Genomic DNA, 17,048 nt, shown 5'->3' with positions numbered 1-17,048 from the left:
TAACAATGATGACCCAATGATGACTATGAGAAACTTGGACATAGATAGATAGATAGATAGATAGATAGATAGATAGATAGATAGATAGATAGATAGATAGATAGATAGATAGATAGATAATACTTTATCGATTCCTTCAGGAGAGTTCCTTCAGGTAAATTAAAATTCCAGCAGCAGTATACAGAATTGGGATCGTAAAAACTAATTAATGGGGGTATTAATGGAAACAAAATTGCAAAATATTACAATAAGAATAAAAATGAAAAGCAACAATGGGAAAAAAAATATAACAGTAAAACAAGAATATAACAAGAGAAGTTAGGCAGTAGTGACCATGTTGTGAAAAAGTATTGCACTGTTATTGCTTTGCATCACCTGTCATCCTAGTACCCCCCTCCCCCCACAGGGGAGTTGGATAGTCGATTACATTGCGTATGCACGAGTGCGAAAGAAGATTGTCTTCTTTCAAATATATATGTATATTTATTTATTTATTTGATATGGAAATCATAATACAGGTGCTGAAAAAACAAGCCCTTTTTTTGTTTTGTTTTGTTATTTTCCTCTAAATCTAAGAAAAACATGAGGTCCTTAAGCCATAAGGAGGCCTTGGGGGCAAACTGTGCTCTCTCCACTCCAATCAAATTCTTCCACGACAGGGGTCGGCAATCAGCGGCTCCGGAGCGGCTCTTTGATCACTCTGATGTGGCTCAGCTGCTAAATTGCCGACCCCAACGATTATTCCGGGAGGTTTCAGGATTTTGGTGCCGCTCTCAGAAATCACTCCCGGGATAACATTCTCCAAGTTTTACCTGGAATTTAATACTGAGGTTGTGCAGTGATGGCAATGCCTTTAACCCCCTCAGCAACATGTCGTCGCGCCTGCTTTTACACCACACGATCTGCATGTCAACTGATCACATTTCATATTCAGTCTCTGTTAACACACGAAAGTGACTGCAATGCATACTTAGTCAACAGCCATACAGGTTACACTGTGGGTTGTAATATAAACAACTTTAACACTCTTACTAATATTCGCCACACTGTGAACCCACACCAAACAAGAATGACAAACACATTTCGGGAGAACATCGGCACTGTAACACAACATAAACACAACAGAACAAATACCCAGAATCCCATGCATCCCTAACTCTTCTGGGCTATATTATATACCCCCGCTAGCACCAAACCCCCCCCCCCCATCCTCGCCCACCTCAACCGATGCACGAAGGGGGTAAGGGGAGTAGGGATGCATGGGATTCTGGGTATTTGTTCTTTTGTGTTTATGTTGTGTTACAGTGCAGATGTTCTCCCAAAATGTGTTTGTCATTCTTGTTTGGTGTGGGTTCACAGTGTGGCGCAAATTAGTAACAGTGTTAAAGTTGTTTAAACGGGCACCCTCAGTGGGACCTGTATGGCTGTTAAACAAGTGTGACTTGCAATCGTTTACGTGTGTCTGTTAAAGCCTCGTACGGCATGTGACTGGGCTGGCAAGCTGATTGAACGTGTTGTAGGGGGCGCCAAAGGCAGCGCCTTCATAGGATGCACCTATCCTAATCCTATTCTTAATCCTGTAAATATTCATGATAATAGTTGATCTGACATTCGGTAGTCTCTCAAAATATTCGAGAGGGTTGGCAAGTGTGATGCTGTCAAGCGGCATTCATATAAAACTTGCGGGCCCCACTATCATTAAATTTTCATATTAAGGTGCGGGCCGTGTGTCTGAGACCCCTGGTTTATACGTAGCACAAAGTAAAAAAAACTCTGTATGCAGTGTTATTTCATTTTAAATTTCAAAAGAATTTTGTGGCTCCCATTGTTTTCTTTAATTTGTGAAACGGGTCAAAATGTCTCTTTGAGTGGTAAAGGTTGCCGACTCCTCTTCTACGAGCTATTAATGATGCAAAGGCGATACTATCCATAAAAGTCTGCTTAATTTTTTGATAGTTTGGTGGAATTCCAAAAAACAGTCAATTCTGCACAAGGCATCAATTTAATATCTAGTGCATCTGCAAAATTTTGAAAATATTAATCCATTAAACTTTCAGAATGGAATTTCTTCTAATGATATTTTCTTTCACTTCTGAGTCTCATTTGAAAATAGTTTATAGTACAATATACAGAGAGCCCCTGGGTCCACTTAAATAGTAACACTGTGTAAGTAATCTTACTCTTGATTTTAATCATTTTCAATAATTATATCTAACCTACTTACAGTTTATAACCTCTTTAAGTTATATAAAACAATGTGTTAACCTCTCAAGGCCCAAGCTGTTTTTGTACATGCTTTTTGATTTCTCTTTGCTATTTGGGCTCATTGGACCCTAATTAGAATAACAACTAAAAATCATCTTTGATATGATGTACTTAGTCCATAAGTACACAAACGTGTACTTCATTTGTAGTAACATGCAAATTTTTATTTTTAAACTTTTTTTTTTTCCAAATTCCATTGTATGTTGTACTCTTCCGACACCAACAGATGGCAGTACAAATGCCATAAGCGGCCAAAAGACCCCAATTCAATAGTGTACACAATCGAAATAAGAGCTAAAAGGTGCTGTCCACGCATGTGGCCACTAAGGCCTTTACAGAGAACATCATTTACTTAACACATACATCTTAGGCCAGTGGTTCTTAACCTTGTAGGAGGTACCAAACCCCACCGGTTTCATATGCTTAGTCACCGAACCCTTCTTTAGTGAAAAATAAAATGTTTTTGTCTTAATTTAATCTTAATTTATAAATATTAATCATGAGATTATGTAATTGTATTAAATAAATACAAATAAAGATATGTTTTACAAACAGAAAGTTACAGGAATGTAAACATGATCCCATGTTTACATTTCATTGTGCAACATGTGAACTAAATGCGATATCTGAAAGGGGTACAAATTATTTTCAAAGCAGGACCCCCACCCACACATACAATACCAGTAGACAGCCCCTGAAATACAATATGTTTTGTTATTGTCATTGCAAGTGGGCCAAAACACTTATATTAGAAAATAACCTCATGGAAACTGCATTATTATTTGGTTTCATATAACCTGGTGGGGGCTTCACGGTGGCAGAGGGGTTAGTGCGTCTGCCTCACAATACGAAGGTCCTGCAGTCCTGGGTTCAAATCCAGGCTCGGGATCTTTTTGTGTGGAGTTTGCATGTTCTCCCCGTGAATGTGTGGGTTCCCTCCGTGTACTCCGGCTTCCTCCCACCTCCAAAGACATGCACCTGGGGATAGGTTGATTGGCAACACTAAATTGGCCCTAGTGTGTGAATGTGAGTGTGAATGTTGTCTGTCTATCTGTGTTGGCCCTGCGATGAGGTGGCGACTTGTCCAGGGTGTACCCTGCCTTCCGCCCGATTGTAGCTGAGATAGGCGCCAGCGCCCCCCGCGACCCCGAAAGGGAATAAGTGGTAGAAAATGGATGGAATGGATGGAACCTCATGGAAATGACTGCTGTCATTTAATTATGATAATAAAACATTTAACTTGTTATTCAGTCAGGTTTGGGACAGGTGTGCTGCAAGTGTGGCCACAGTGTGCACGTCTGATGTGCTCCACCGAATGCTAAAGGAGTTTTTGCGTTTGTTCACACATATGGAAAATTAGAGGGGGCGTTGTTTGGGGCAATCCACAATACGCCTATAGGGAAAAGTTGTTATTAACACGATGAGTCGGGTGTGTCTTGACCTCCGCGGTGGAGGCGCCGCCGAACCCCTGAGGCCGACTCACCGAACCCCTGGGGTTTGATCGAACCCAGGTTAAGAACCACTGTCTTAGGCTCAGGTCAGGCTGATTGGAAAAAAAAGTACTAACCAAATTTACTGTACAAGAAAGGACATAAAATAAATGTACCTACATTTATTTTGTGATAAAATTAATTAACTAAAATAAAAAATATGTTTCTTAACTAAATTGTCAGTAAAATTACAGTACAAATGAAAATACAACTTCACCATTTTGTCATAATTTCTGCGTTTCAGAAACTTCCTTTACTTAAGCTCCAGACTTCGTCTGTTTGTTTGATATAGTCATTACTGCCACAAGTGGTGGAAAAGTGTATTACAACTGAGTACCGCTGCGGCCCATAAGGACCATAGCTGAGAAACAGAGATTTTTTGGCGGCCTTCTAGTGGGTCAATTTCAGTCTGTCTGTGGTTTTCGCTGGCTGTCATTCACTCCAGGCACGGGAAAAAAAACACCTCATACTCACTTGTGATTGGACAAAGCGCGCAGTTCTCAGTCACATGGCGACTTTCCATATGATTTACGTATTTATAAGGGGCCTCGACCAGGGCGCAGTCTGGGCGTGACAAGCCAAGCAACCTCTTGCATCCGATTCCGAGTAGACTGCCATGTAACAAAGAAATGTGCTTGGATTTGTGCGTACATCTGACTTTTTTGCTTGCGTACGCCATTTTCTGGATTTGAACCTAAGTCGTTTAATTGTCGGAAAGCTACGCAACTGTTGTTACATGAGGCCCCCAAACTACTAAGATCCAAATATCAAGTGCTAAAGAGTGTGTTCAAACTATAAAATTGCATGTACTAATCGTGGGCATGTTGCACGTGATCTATTAAGACTCCATGAACAAGCAACACACATCTATAATTTGTAACACCTTTTCTGCTATATAGCTTTGCGTGTATTATCAGGTTTTAAAACATGCAAACCTTCAGTAGATAACAAATGCAAAGGTGGTGCAAACTGCCCTATTTAAATGAGGATTTTGCATCCACTACCAACATTATGTGCCCATGGAAACACTCATTTCCCTCCACATTATTAGGCTCTCCAACATGTTGGCTTTTGCAATGTTGAACAAGCAGCACACATATATAATTTATAACTGTCATGATCTGTGGTCGAGATCATGTTTTGTTTGGAAAAACGGACGCTCAGGCTGAAGCTTGCCCTTTTGGAAGGCCCACAAGATTTTCTTTTTGGGGCTGCTACTTTCCAAAAATGATTGACAGCACACATCAGCTAACCAAAAATCAGTCATATACTAAGTAAGAGGAAGTAGGCCTCCACACAGCAATATGTACCACGAACAAGAAAGACAAAATATTGCACTCCTTTCAAAGATCGCGATCGACTAGACCATGGGTGTCAAACTCTGGCCCGCGGGCCAAATTTAGCCCGCCGTACAATTTCATTTGGCCCTTGAGGCAATATAAAAATTAACATTAGAGCTGGCCCGCCGGTACTATAAAGGCACTGCCTTTAGCGTTGTCTACAATATGTTGTCACGTCCGCTTTTACTCCATACAAACAGCGTGCCGGCCAAGTCACATGATATATGCGACTTGTACACACACTTAAGTGAATGCCACGCATACTTGGTCAACAGCCATACAGGTCAGACTGAGGGTGGCCGTATAAACAACTTTAACATTGTTACAAATATGCGCCACACTGTGAACCCACACCATACAAGAATGACTAACACATTTCGGAAGAACATCCGCACCATAACACAACATAAACACGACAGAACAAATACCCAGAACCCCTTGCAGCACTGACCACCACCAAAACCCGCCCCCCACCACCAACCCCACCCAGTTCATTATAATTTTATTTTAAGATTTATTAGCCTGTGGAAAAATGTAATGTTGATATTTACCTCAGAAGGCTGCAAATAGAAAAGAGGCATTAAATGTTTTATTTAAATTGTATTTATTTGACCATTTTTTTTTTCGTTTGTTTTTTGAATGTTGATTTTGCACAATTAAGTTATATAATTATTGCTTGTTCCATATTCATTCTTCAAGCAAATCAGTGTAGCAAACTAAGCAATAATTAACAATTTATTCATGCACTTTCTCTTGTTACTTCAAGGATTGAATGTTTGATTCATTCATTATTGTTATTTTATTTTCAAATGTATTATTAGCCTGTGGACAAAGTGTATTTTCATATTTACCTCAGAAGGCCGCAAATAGAAAAGAGGCACTCAATTTTTATTTAAATTGTATTTGATATGCCATTGATATTTCTTAATTATTATTATTATTATTTAAAACTCGATTTTGCATGTCACTACAAAGTTATATAAACCTTGCTTGTTCCATATTCAATGCAAAACTTGTTTGGGTCCCTATTTAAAGGTTCATTTGTTCAACCCTTGGCCCGCGGCTTTGTTCAGTTTAAAATTTTGGCCCACTCGTATTTGAGTTTGACACCCCTGGACTAGACGATCTTTGAGACTTTACTGGTAAATCCGTAAAATATTAGGTAAACTAAATGAAACATGAGGTTAGCGCCCACATGAATGACTCAATGTGTTCTTCCTCTGTAGATTCTATGGTGAAGGACCATAAAGAAAACCTTCTGCGATGCTACGAACATCGGAGAGACAGCAGCCCCAAACGAAACTTCCCCTCCAGAGACTTACTTCTGGTGGAGGGACTTTCCGACTTGCAGCAGAAGGAGCACGACCTGACTCAGGTGGGAGCCACTCGTGGTAGGAAGAGGAACCATCTCAGAGAGCTTAGCCTCAACCGACTCTTGGAACCCCTCACCAGGGTCAGCTTACCTCCGAGGGTCTCCCTCACAATCGGAGTAGGTGGAATTGGCAAGACCACGAGGGTCCGGGACTTCATCTTACAGTGGACTCAAGGATCGATCTGTTCCAATGTCAGCTTTGTCTTGCCTTTCACTTTTTCTGAGCTGAACGTCTTGGAGAAGCTCTCAGCGGAAAGGTTGGTAAGGATGGCGTTCCCGCATTTAAGCGACCCTGGTCTAATCCTGAGCAGCTCCTGCCAGACGTTGCTCATATTTGATGGCTTGGATGAGTTCCGCTGCACTCTGAATTTCTCCAATGCTCCCCCCTGTGAGGACCCGAAGAAGGAAGTACCCATAGAGGACTTGGTGACGAATATTATTCGAGGGAATCTTCTTCCAGGTGTGGCTCTATGGGTGACCTCCAGACCTAAAGCAGCTTCGCTTATTCCGGGAGGATTAGTGGACAGGGTGACTGAGGTACCAGGATTTAGCCCAAATGACATCCAGGTTTTCCTAAATCATCACCTCCCTGAGTCGGATTTTGCCCATAACATTTGGACACACTTGCAGTGCCATAAAAACTTGATGGTGTTTTGCTACACCTCGTCTTTCTGCTGGGTGGTGGCGGACACCATGAAGTATCTCCTCCAAGGTGGTGTGGAGGAACACCTTCCAAGGACTTGCACGGAGCTCTATGCCCACTTTTGTTGCATGAAGGCAGAATCGGGCGAGCCGAGAGGAAGGGAGCCTCTTAAAATGGAGACGCTGAACGGGAGCAATCGAAAGCTGCTCGGGAATCTTGGGCGTCTTGCCTTTTATGGACTCCTAAAATATAAATACACTTTTAGCGAGCAGGACCTGAGAGCCTACGGGATAGAACCGCTCTTGACTCCCAATAGCCTCGCCGCCGGACTTCTTATTCGAGACGAGGCAGTTTTATGCACGACGTATCGCTTTGCTCATTTAACACTGCAGGAGTTTCTTGCGGCCGCGTTTTACTTTGTCTCGTCCAAGCGAACCATTTTCGACCTGTTCTCCGAGAGCACCATGTCCTGGCCCAAAATCGGTTTTCATAATCACTTCAAAAATGCCATTCAGCGCTCGCAACAAGCTGAGGATGGACATCTGGATGTGTTTGCTCGCTTCCTCTCGGGCCTCCTATGTCCACTCTCGCCTCTAGCTGGGCTTTTGGGCCAAGACGATGGCAGCCAGAGGGCATGGGCAGCAGGCTTTGTACACAACATCTTGGACGGCGGCCATGCTCTGGTGTCCCAGCGTGCCGTCAACTTGGTGTATTGCTTGCAGGAGATGCAACAGGCAGAGATACTGCGGGCCGTGGAAGATGACTTGAGGCTCGGGAGCCTGGCGGGGAAGCTAACACGCGCTAATTGTGTGGTGCTGGGCTACTTGCTGCACGTTTCTCCAGAGTGTGACGAACAAACAAACCTCACAGCGTCCCTCGACTACACCACTGTCAAATGCTTGTTGCCACAGTTGCTCTACTGCCGCCATCTCAGGTTAGCTCCAACACCCGCAGTGATGGAAGACACCACTACTGTACACTAAATATATGTATATATATATATATATATATATATATATACATATATATATATGTAGGTGTGGGAAAAATTACAAGACTACTTCGTCTCTACAGAACTGTTTCATGAGGGGTTCCCTCAATCATCAGGAGAAAAAAAAAATATGTAGGTGTGGGAAAAATTACAAGACTACTTCGTCTCTACAGAACTGTTTCATGAGGGGTTCCCTCAATCATCAGGAGATTTTTTTTTTCTCCTGATGATTGAGGGAACCCCTCATGAAACAGTTCTGTAGAGACGAAGTAGTCTTGTAATTTTTTCCACACCTACATATTGCGCTCTACCACGGTATCGAGCACTATTCTCTGGATAATCCAATCAAGACATATTATATATATATATATATATATATATATATATATATATATATATATATATATATACATATATATATATATATACATATATATATATATATATATATATATATATATATATATATTTACATATGAGTTGGGAAATTGTGTTAGATGTAAATATAAACAGAATACAATGATTTGCAAATCATTTTCAACCCATTTTCAGTTGAATTTGCTACAAAGACAACATATTTGATGTTCAAACTGATAAACATTTTTTTTTTTTGCAAATAATCATTAACTTTAGAATTTGATGCCAGCAACACGTGACAAAGAAGTTGGGAAAGGTGGCTAAAAATACTGATAAAGTTGAAGAATGCTCATCAAACACTTATTTGGAACATCCCACAGGTGTACAGGCTAATTGGGAACAGGTGGGTGCCATGATTGGGTATAAAAGCAGCTTCCATGAAATGCTAAGTAATTCACAAACAAGGATAGGGCGAGGGTTACCAATTTGAAAGCAAATTGTTGAACAGTTTTAGAACAACATTTCTCAACAATATATTGCAAGAAATGTAGGGATTTTACCATCTACTGTCCGTGAAATCATGAAAAGGTTCAGACAGTCTGGAGAAATCACTGCACGTAAGCGATGAAATTACGGACCTTTGATCCCTCAGGCGGTCCTGCATCAAAAACCGACATCAGTGTGTAAAGGATATCACCACTTGGGCTCAGGAACACTTCATAAAACCACTGTCAGTAACTACAGTTGGTCGCTACATCTGTAAGTGCAAGTTAAAACTGTACTATGCAAAGCCAAACCCATTTATCAACAACACCCAGGAACGCCGCCGGCTTCGCTGGGCCTGAGGTCATCTAAGATGGACTGATGCAAAGTGGAAAAGTGTTCTGTGGTCTGACAAGTCCACATTTCAAATTATATTTGGAAACTGTGGACGTGGTGTCCTCCGGAATACAGAGGAAAATAACCATCCGGATTGTTATAGGCGCAAAGTTCAAAAGCCAGCATCTGTGATGGTATCGGGGTGTATTAGTGCCCAAGGCATGGGTAACTTACACATCTGGGAAGGCACCAGTTATGCTGAATGGTCCATACAGGTTTTGGAACAACATATGTTTTCATCCAAGCAATGTTATCATGGACGCCCCTGCTTATTTCAGCAAAACAATGCCAAGCCACGTGTTACAACAGCGTGGCTTCATAGTAAAAGAGTGCGGGTACTTTCCTGGCCTGCTTGCAGTCCAGACCTGTCTCCCATTGAAAATGTGTGGCGCATTATGAAGCGTAAAATACGACAACAAGACACCGGACTGTTGAAAAACTTAAGCTGTACATCAACCAAGATTGGGAAAGAATTCCACTTTCAAAGCTTCAACAATTAGTTTTCTCAGTTCCCAAACATTTCACAGTGGTGAACATGCCCTTTCCCAACTACTTTGGCACGTGTTGCAGCCATTAAATTCTAAGTTAATTATTATTTGCAAAAAAATAAAGTCTATTTGCATTAATTATAAAACCTCATGACCAATGTGCTCAAAAATTCATAAAAAACACCCTGAAAGATGTAAAAGTATACTTTATATTCTTTAATGCAAGCAAGGGTCACAGCTTTCTATGAGCAGCAACATAACAAATAGTAAGGCCTTTCATCTATTTTTTTTTGACCCTTTTTTATTTGTCATCTTTTGTAATATTAGCGTATTACTTCAACTTTTAGGAGCTTAAATGGCTCTGTGACGGAGCTCTTAACTCAAAGCACATGTATCCCAAATTAATGTCTCCAATGAAATTAATAAAATAAACGCAGGCTCCAGCATCCCCCGCGCCCCCAAAAGGGACAAGCAGTAGGAAATGGATGGATGGATGGAAGTTTCATTTGTGCTTGCCCCCCCGCCCAAGTACCATTTTAACATGTAACATGCCTTTTAAAAAGAAAAAAGAGCAATATTGTATACAAACACAATAGAATGTACTACTAACAACTACAGTAGCTTTTTCAAGTGATATAATAATAATAATAATAATAATAATGCACAAAATTTACCTTGAAGAGTGGATTTCTACGGTGCCTTCTCCCAGCAGCTTCTCCGTCAATCACACCATCAGCAGCTTTTTCATATTTTTATGGATAAATATCCGCTGTTTTGATTTTCTTTTAATGTCCTTAGCTGGCTTTAAACCCCTTCTGCTTCAGTAAAATGCAGACCGGCAGTGCTGAACTCGAACTGCTTCACCAAGTTACTGCCCTTGGTCGGATTTTTTGATGATTTATTTATTTAATTCATTGAATATCATCCACTTCTTCTTCTCGTCACTGTCTTTCACAATTGCTTTATTCCCTCCCATGTTTGGAAAACAAAGTTATGGTCATCTCCAGCTATAAGATAATGCTAGCAAGTGAGACCAGATGTTTGGTCGGATCATTTACTACACCAAATATTGGTGGAGATGCTTGTATCTCAATGTTTTGTTTATAACTCAAGGCATAACAATTAGCTTTTATGTTCAAATACTCTTAAGTTGGGACACTCTTAAGTCGAGGTACCATTGTAGTATAACAATCTGCGGGTCGCAAATGACCAAACCATGTCGCACTTTGGATACCTCACGACACAGCTGTTGATTGTTGCTAGGCAGAATGCATTTGTAACCCAAAGACCGATAAAAAAGGCATAAGCCTACTTGCATATGCAGTACGAATTAAAAATTATAGGGATATTAAGGCGATCCAACATCATACCGCGTATTTTATTTTGTGCACAAACCATTGCTCTGTATTATATTTTAAATGTTTATAGGCCATTGTAAAGAAAGAAAGTGTATTACCTCCCACAACAAAGAAGTAATTTATATTTTGACACAACAGGTTAGAAAGTAATCACTTCAAAGACGATGTCATGGAATTACTGGGAAGCCTCCTGAGCGCCAAAGACTGTCACATTCACAAAATAAGGTAAGTCCATTAAAATGGCAACACTGTTATCACATGTGTGTCAATTACTCGATTAATATGTCAATTTGTTGTAAAGGGAATAATATAATTGGAATATCAGTAGCGCCTTCCATAGAGCAAGTAGTCGGGTAAACAAGACAGGGGTTGCCAACCATCGCTTGAAAATTAAAATAGCAGCTATTGGTTTCCCTTATTGAACCTAAAAAGGACGTATTTTTTTCCTGTATTACTGTGAAAATTAAAAATAGTCCTTTTTTTTGTGTCAGTGGAATAAATTATCAATTGGATCTTGGTATAGGCAGTTCCTTTGTGAACTTAATTAATGGGAATCAAATGTACCATTTCCTTTTTTGTGTTATTAATTTAAACCACTATATATAATTATTGCTGCTGATTGTGACTAGTCAAAAAAACAACAATGACAATTACAATCTAGTGGTGAGCCTGATTAGGAGATTGTGAGGGTAAAGGTGCAGCTGCTGTTGATGGATGTTTTAATTATAGAATTTTTTTTTTGTCTCTCTCTCTCTGAAACAGTCTCGCAGACAATGATATCGACAATAAAGGTGTCCGAGCGCTGAGTCGAGGCATCATGGTGAACCGGACCCTAACGTCTCTCAAGTGAGCCTCCTTGTTGTTAGATTTGCAAACAGTGCTGACAGTTAAAGGCCTACTGCAATGAGATTTTCTTTTTTTAAACGGGGATAGAAGGTCCATTCTATGTGTCATACTTGATCATTTCGCGATATTGCCATGTTTTTGCTGAAATGATTTCGTAGAGAACATCGACGATAAAGTTTGCAACTTTTGGTGCTGATAAAAAAGCCTCGCCTTTATCGAAAGTCGGAGACGATAACGTCACAAGGGTGAGGGCTCTTAACGTCCTCAAATTGTTTTTAATGGGAGCCTCCAGCAGCAAGAGCTATTCGGACCGAAAAAACGACAATTTCCCCATTAATCTGAGCGAGGATGAAAGATTCTTGGATGATGATATTGATAGCAAAGGACTAGAAAAAATAAATAAAAATAAAATAAAGTTAAAAAAAAAAGGCGATTGCATTGGGGCCGGATTCAGATGTTTTCAGACACATTTACTAGGATAATTCTGGGAAATCCCTTATCTTTCTATTGTGTTGCTAGTGTTTTAGTGAGATTAAATAGTACCTGATAGTCGGAGAGGTGTGTCCACGGGTGTCTTGAGGCCAGTGTCTGATGGACGTCGACGGCAGCTGCATGGACGGCGCAAACTCCACAGAACTCCGGTAAGAGGCGACTTTTTAACACAATTTTCCCACCAAAACCTTTCCGGTTGACAAGTGGTGTCGCTTGACCGCTCTGATCCATAGTAAAGTTTCACCTCCGGGAATTTTAAACAAGGAATCACCGTATGTTTGTGTGGCTAAAGGCTAACGCTTCCCAAGTCCTCCTTTCTACTTTGACTACTCCATTATTAATTGAACAAATTGCAAAAGATTCAACAACACAGATGTCCAGAATACTGTGTAATTGCGCGATGAAAAGAGACGACTTTTAGCCGAAAATGGTGCTGCGCTAATACGTCCCCTCCAACTAATTAATTAAATGAACAAATTGCATACAATTCAGCAACACAGATGTCCAGAATACTGTTTAATTGCGCAATGAAAAGAGATGACTTTTAGCCGCAAATAGTGCTGCGCTAATATTTCCTGACAGTCCGTGACGTCACGCCTCATCATTACGCGACGTTTTCAAAGAGAAACTCCGCGGGAAATTTAAAATTGTGATTTAGTAAACTAAACCGGCCGTATTGGCATGTGTTGCAATGTTAGTATTTCATCATTGATATATAAACTATCAGACTGCGTGGTCGGTAGTAGTGGGTTTCAGTAGGCCTTTAAGAGAACACATTTTGTGTCATTTTTTAAATAGCCATTTTAGCCATGTTGAATGAACATTGGTGGAGGATCGTCAATTTTAAAATGTCAGAATGGTCATGTATGTTCATTTAAATTAGCCTAAGGCTGAATATGAATAAAAATCAATCATTTTAACATAAACTCATGCACTCTTTAAATTAAGTTTTAATTTAGACTAACATAATTTCATTAAGTTTGTCCACCAGATGATATTTACCATTCAAACAAAGCATGTAGCAAAATATCTCACCTTTTTCTGTTGTTATGCAAAGGTGCCTTGATACTGAAACGATAAATAAGTTTCTATTTATGTTCAATATTGGCGTGGGCTTTAAAATTGGGGCGACGTGTCTCAGATGGTAGAGCGTTCGTCGGCCGTCCAGAAACTTGAAGGTTACTGGTTCGAATCCAGTTTCCCTTATCCTCGTCACTGCCGTTTTGCCCTTGGGAAAGGCACTTCAATCACCTACTCAGTGTCTGCCCTGAGATCGCTAGGTTGTGAGTTCAAACCTCGGCTGAGTCATACCAAAGACTATAAAAATGTGACCCATAACCTCCCTGCTTGGCACTCAGCATCAAGGGTTGGATTTGGGGGTCAAATCCCCAAAAATTATTCCTGGGCGTGGCACCGCTGCTACCTACTGCCCCCCTCACCTCTCCCTTCCAAAAGCAGAACCTAGTAACTCACTTCTAGAGATACCCTTGAGATACTAGGTTTTTCTGTTGTATCTACGCAGTTATGTGGTAGTTGCTAGGTCCTGCCAAGCGCGTAACAGCTTACTTACGGAACAATTTACAATATCGCATATGCTAATGTAAAGCATATCACCTAGACACTAACTTAATGTGTTACCTTCATTATAACACTAACATAAGCTCTTTTAACTTTTTGCAGCTCCAGACAGATATGTGTTTTGTAATTTTGGTCCAACATGGCTCTTTCAAAAGGGCTTTTTTGCTAATGACTAAAAGTGTTTTACATTGACAAACCCATTATTTACATTTAAGCTACATTTACACCAGTGAGGGTGGCCTGGGGAGCAAGTTTAGTTATAAGTTAAAGTACCAATGATTTTCACCCACATACTTGGTGTGGTGAAATTTGTCTTTTGCATTGGACCCATCCCCATGTTCACCCCCTGGGAGGTCTCCCGTCCAAAGGCAAAACCCAGTAACTCAATTTTGGTCAAAACTGATCTGATAATAATTTTGGAGTTACTAGATAGATAGATTAGATTAGATATTACTTTATTTATTCCGTCAGGAGAGTTCCTTCAGGAAGCTGTATGCAGAAGTGGTTGTATCTGCTGCTTTAATGTCTTTAATGTCCTCTGTGTTCTTTGATGTTTGATGTTTCCCTCTTACACACATGTAAGAGGGATGTGTACTATGGCTATGAGTTGTTTTGTCTGATCTTCAATGGGATTGTGCTGAAAATCGTAATTTTCCTGAAGGAACTCTCCTGACGGAATAAATAAAGTACTATATAATCTAATCCATCTATTTAGTAACTCCAAAATTATTATCAGATCAGTTTTCATCCAAATTGAGTTACTGGGTTTTGCCTTTGGACGGGAGACCTCCCAGGGGGTGAACAAGGGGATGGGTCAAATGCAAAAGACAAATTTCACCACACCAAGTATGTGTGTGAAAATCATTGGTACTTTAACTTATAACTAAACTTGCTCCCCAGGCCACCCTCACTGGTGGAAATGTAGCTTAAATGTAAATAATGGGTTTGTCAATGTAAAACACTTTTAGTCATTAGCAAAAAAGCCCTTTTGAAAGAGCCATGTTGGACCAAAATTACAAAACACATATCTCTCTGGAGCTGCAAAAAGTTAAAAGCCTTATGTTAGTGTTATAATGAAGGTGACACATTAAGTTAGTGTCTCATAGGGTGAAATAACGCCTGGAAATGACTGACTTAAAACTGCCAAAGGTGAGTGTGTCCAAGTTAAAAAAAAAAGGACAGGCTGTCTTCTTCTAATGGATTTATTATGGACAGCATGGTAACGTTTGCTGTGGTCTGGAACAATATGGCACACAATCAGAATTGCAGCCAATATTACATACAGATATTGTGTCATGAGACATGCAAATATAAATTAAATACACAGCGGACATAAGTAAAGGAAATTAAATGAACTCAAATATACCCACAAACGAGGCAAAATGATGCGTCTTTCTGTGGCAGGCGGGGAGAAAGTTGTACACGTTAACCAACTACGGTGAGTTCAAGGGCCTCTAAAATTAGTAGGACAAAACAGTGCTGGCCAAATACTTTCATCAGTGAAGCATAAACACAAACACATTGAACAGTGGGCTTTCTTACAATTAGGACATTTTGTATCATGTTTGGGCTTCACGGTGGCAGAGGGGTTAGTGCGTCTGCCTCACAATACGAAGGTCCTCCAGTCCTGGGTTCAATCCCAGGCTCGGGATCTTTCTGTGTGGAGTTTGCATGTTCTCCCCGTGAATGCGTGGGTTCCCTCCGGGTACTCCGGCTTCCTCCAACTTCCACAGACATGCACCTGGGGATAGGTTGATTGGCAACACTAAATTGGCCCTAGTGTGTGAATGTGAGTGTGAATGTTGTCTGTCTATCTTTGTTGGCCCTGCGCTGAGGTGGCGACTTGTCCAGGGTGTACACCGCCTTCCGCCCGATTGCAGCTGAGATAGGCACCAGCACCCCCCGCGACCCCAAAAGGGAATATACGGTAGAAAATGTATGGATGGATGTATTATGTTTGTCATCCTACAGGAACATTATTTACACAACCAATATATTTTTCCCCCATCTTTTACCATTTCTGAAAAGCTCCAGGGAGCCACTAGGGTGGTGCTAAAGAGCTGCATGCGGCTCGAGAGCCACGGGTTGCTGACCCCTGCTCTACATAAATATAATTTGCCTCACTTCACTATTGGTGTGTATAACAATCACTATTGGTGTGTATAAAAAAAAATGTTTTTTTGCTGGTGCAATTGAAACATTTTAGCATTTTGACTTCCATCTATCCATCCATCTTCTTCCGCTTATCCGCTTCCCAGACTTCCCTCTCCCCAGCCACTTGGTCCAGCTCCTCCCGGGGGATCCCGAGGCCTCCCCAGGCCAGGCGGGAGACATAGTCTTCCCAACGTGTCCTGGTTCCTCCCGTGGCCTCCTACTGGTCAGACGTGCCTGAAACACCTCCCTAGGGAGGCGTTCGGGTGGGATCCTGACCAGATGCCCGAACCACCTCATCTGGCTCCTCTCGATGTGAAGGAGCAGCGGCTTTAGTTTGAGTTCCTCCCGGATGGCAGAGCTTCTCACCCTATCTCTAAGGGAGAGCACCGCCACCCGGCGGAAGAAGCTCATTTCGGCCGCTTGTACCTGTCATCTTGTCCTTTCGGTCATAACCCAAAGCTCATGACCATAGGTGAGGATGGGAACGTAGATCGACCGGTAAATTGAGAGCTTTGCCTTCCGGCTCAGCTCTTTCTTCACCACAACGGATCGATACAGCGTCCGCATTACTGAAGACGCCGCACCAATCCGCCTGTCGATCTCACGATCCACTATTCCCCCACTCGTGAACAAGACTCCAAGGTACTTGAACTCCTCCACTTGGGGCAGGGTCTCCTCCCCAACCCGGAGATGACACGCCACCCTTTACCGGGCGAGAACCATGGACTCGGACTTGGAGGTGCTGATTCTCATCCCAGTCTTTTCACACTCGGCTGCGAACCGATCCAGTGAGAG

General features: G+C 41.2%; 1 protein-coding gene across 1 annotated transcript in view; it reads left to right on the top strand.

Annotated features, from left to right (window-relative positions):
- Window positions 1–17,048, top strand: part of nlrc3 (NLR family, CARD domain containing 3) — a 54,708-nt gene that overhangs the window by 11,838 nt on the left and 25,822 nt on the right. The window contains exons 4-6 of the mRNA XM_061909270.1: window positions 6,322–8,044; window positions 11,322–11,408; window positions 11,946–12,029. Coding sequence (XP_061765254.1) covers window positions 6,322–8,044; window positions 11,322–11,408; window positions 11,946–12,029 — 1,894 coding nt within the window. The remainder of the gene's footprint in view (window positions 1–6,321; window positions 8,045–11,321; window positions 11,409–11,945; window positions 12,030–17,048) is intronic.

This window comes from Nerophis ophidion, linkage group LG08 (genome assembly GCF_033978795.1).
Source record: "Nerophis ophidion isolate RoL-2023_Sa linkage group LG08, RoL_Noph_v1.0, whole genome shotgun sequence".
Taxonomy (NCBI): domain Eukaryota; kingdom Metazoa; phylum Chordata; class Actinopteri; order Syngnathiformes; family Syngnathidae; genus Nerophis; species Nerophis ophidion.
Note: the sequence above shows the minus strand (reverse complement) of the source record. Positions and strands in the feature narration are given on the sequence as shown.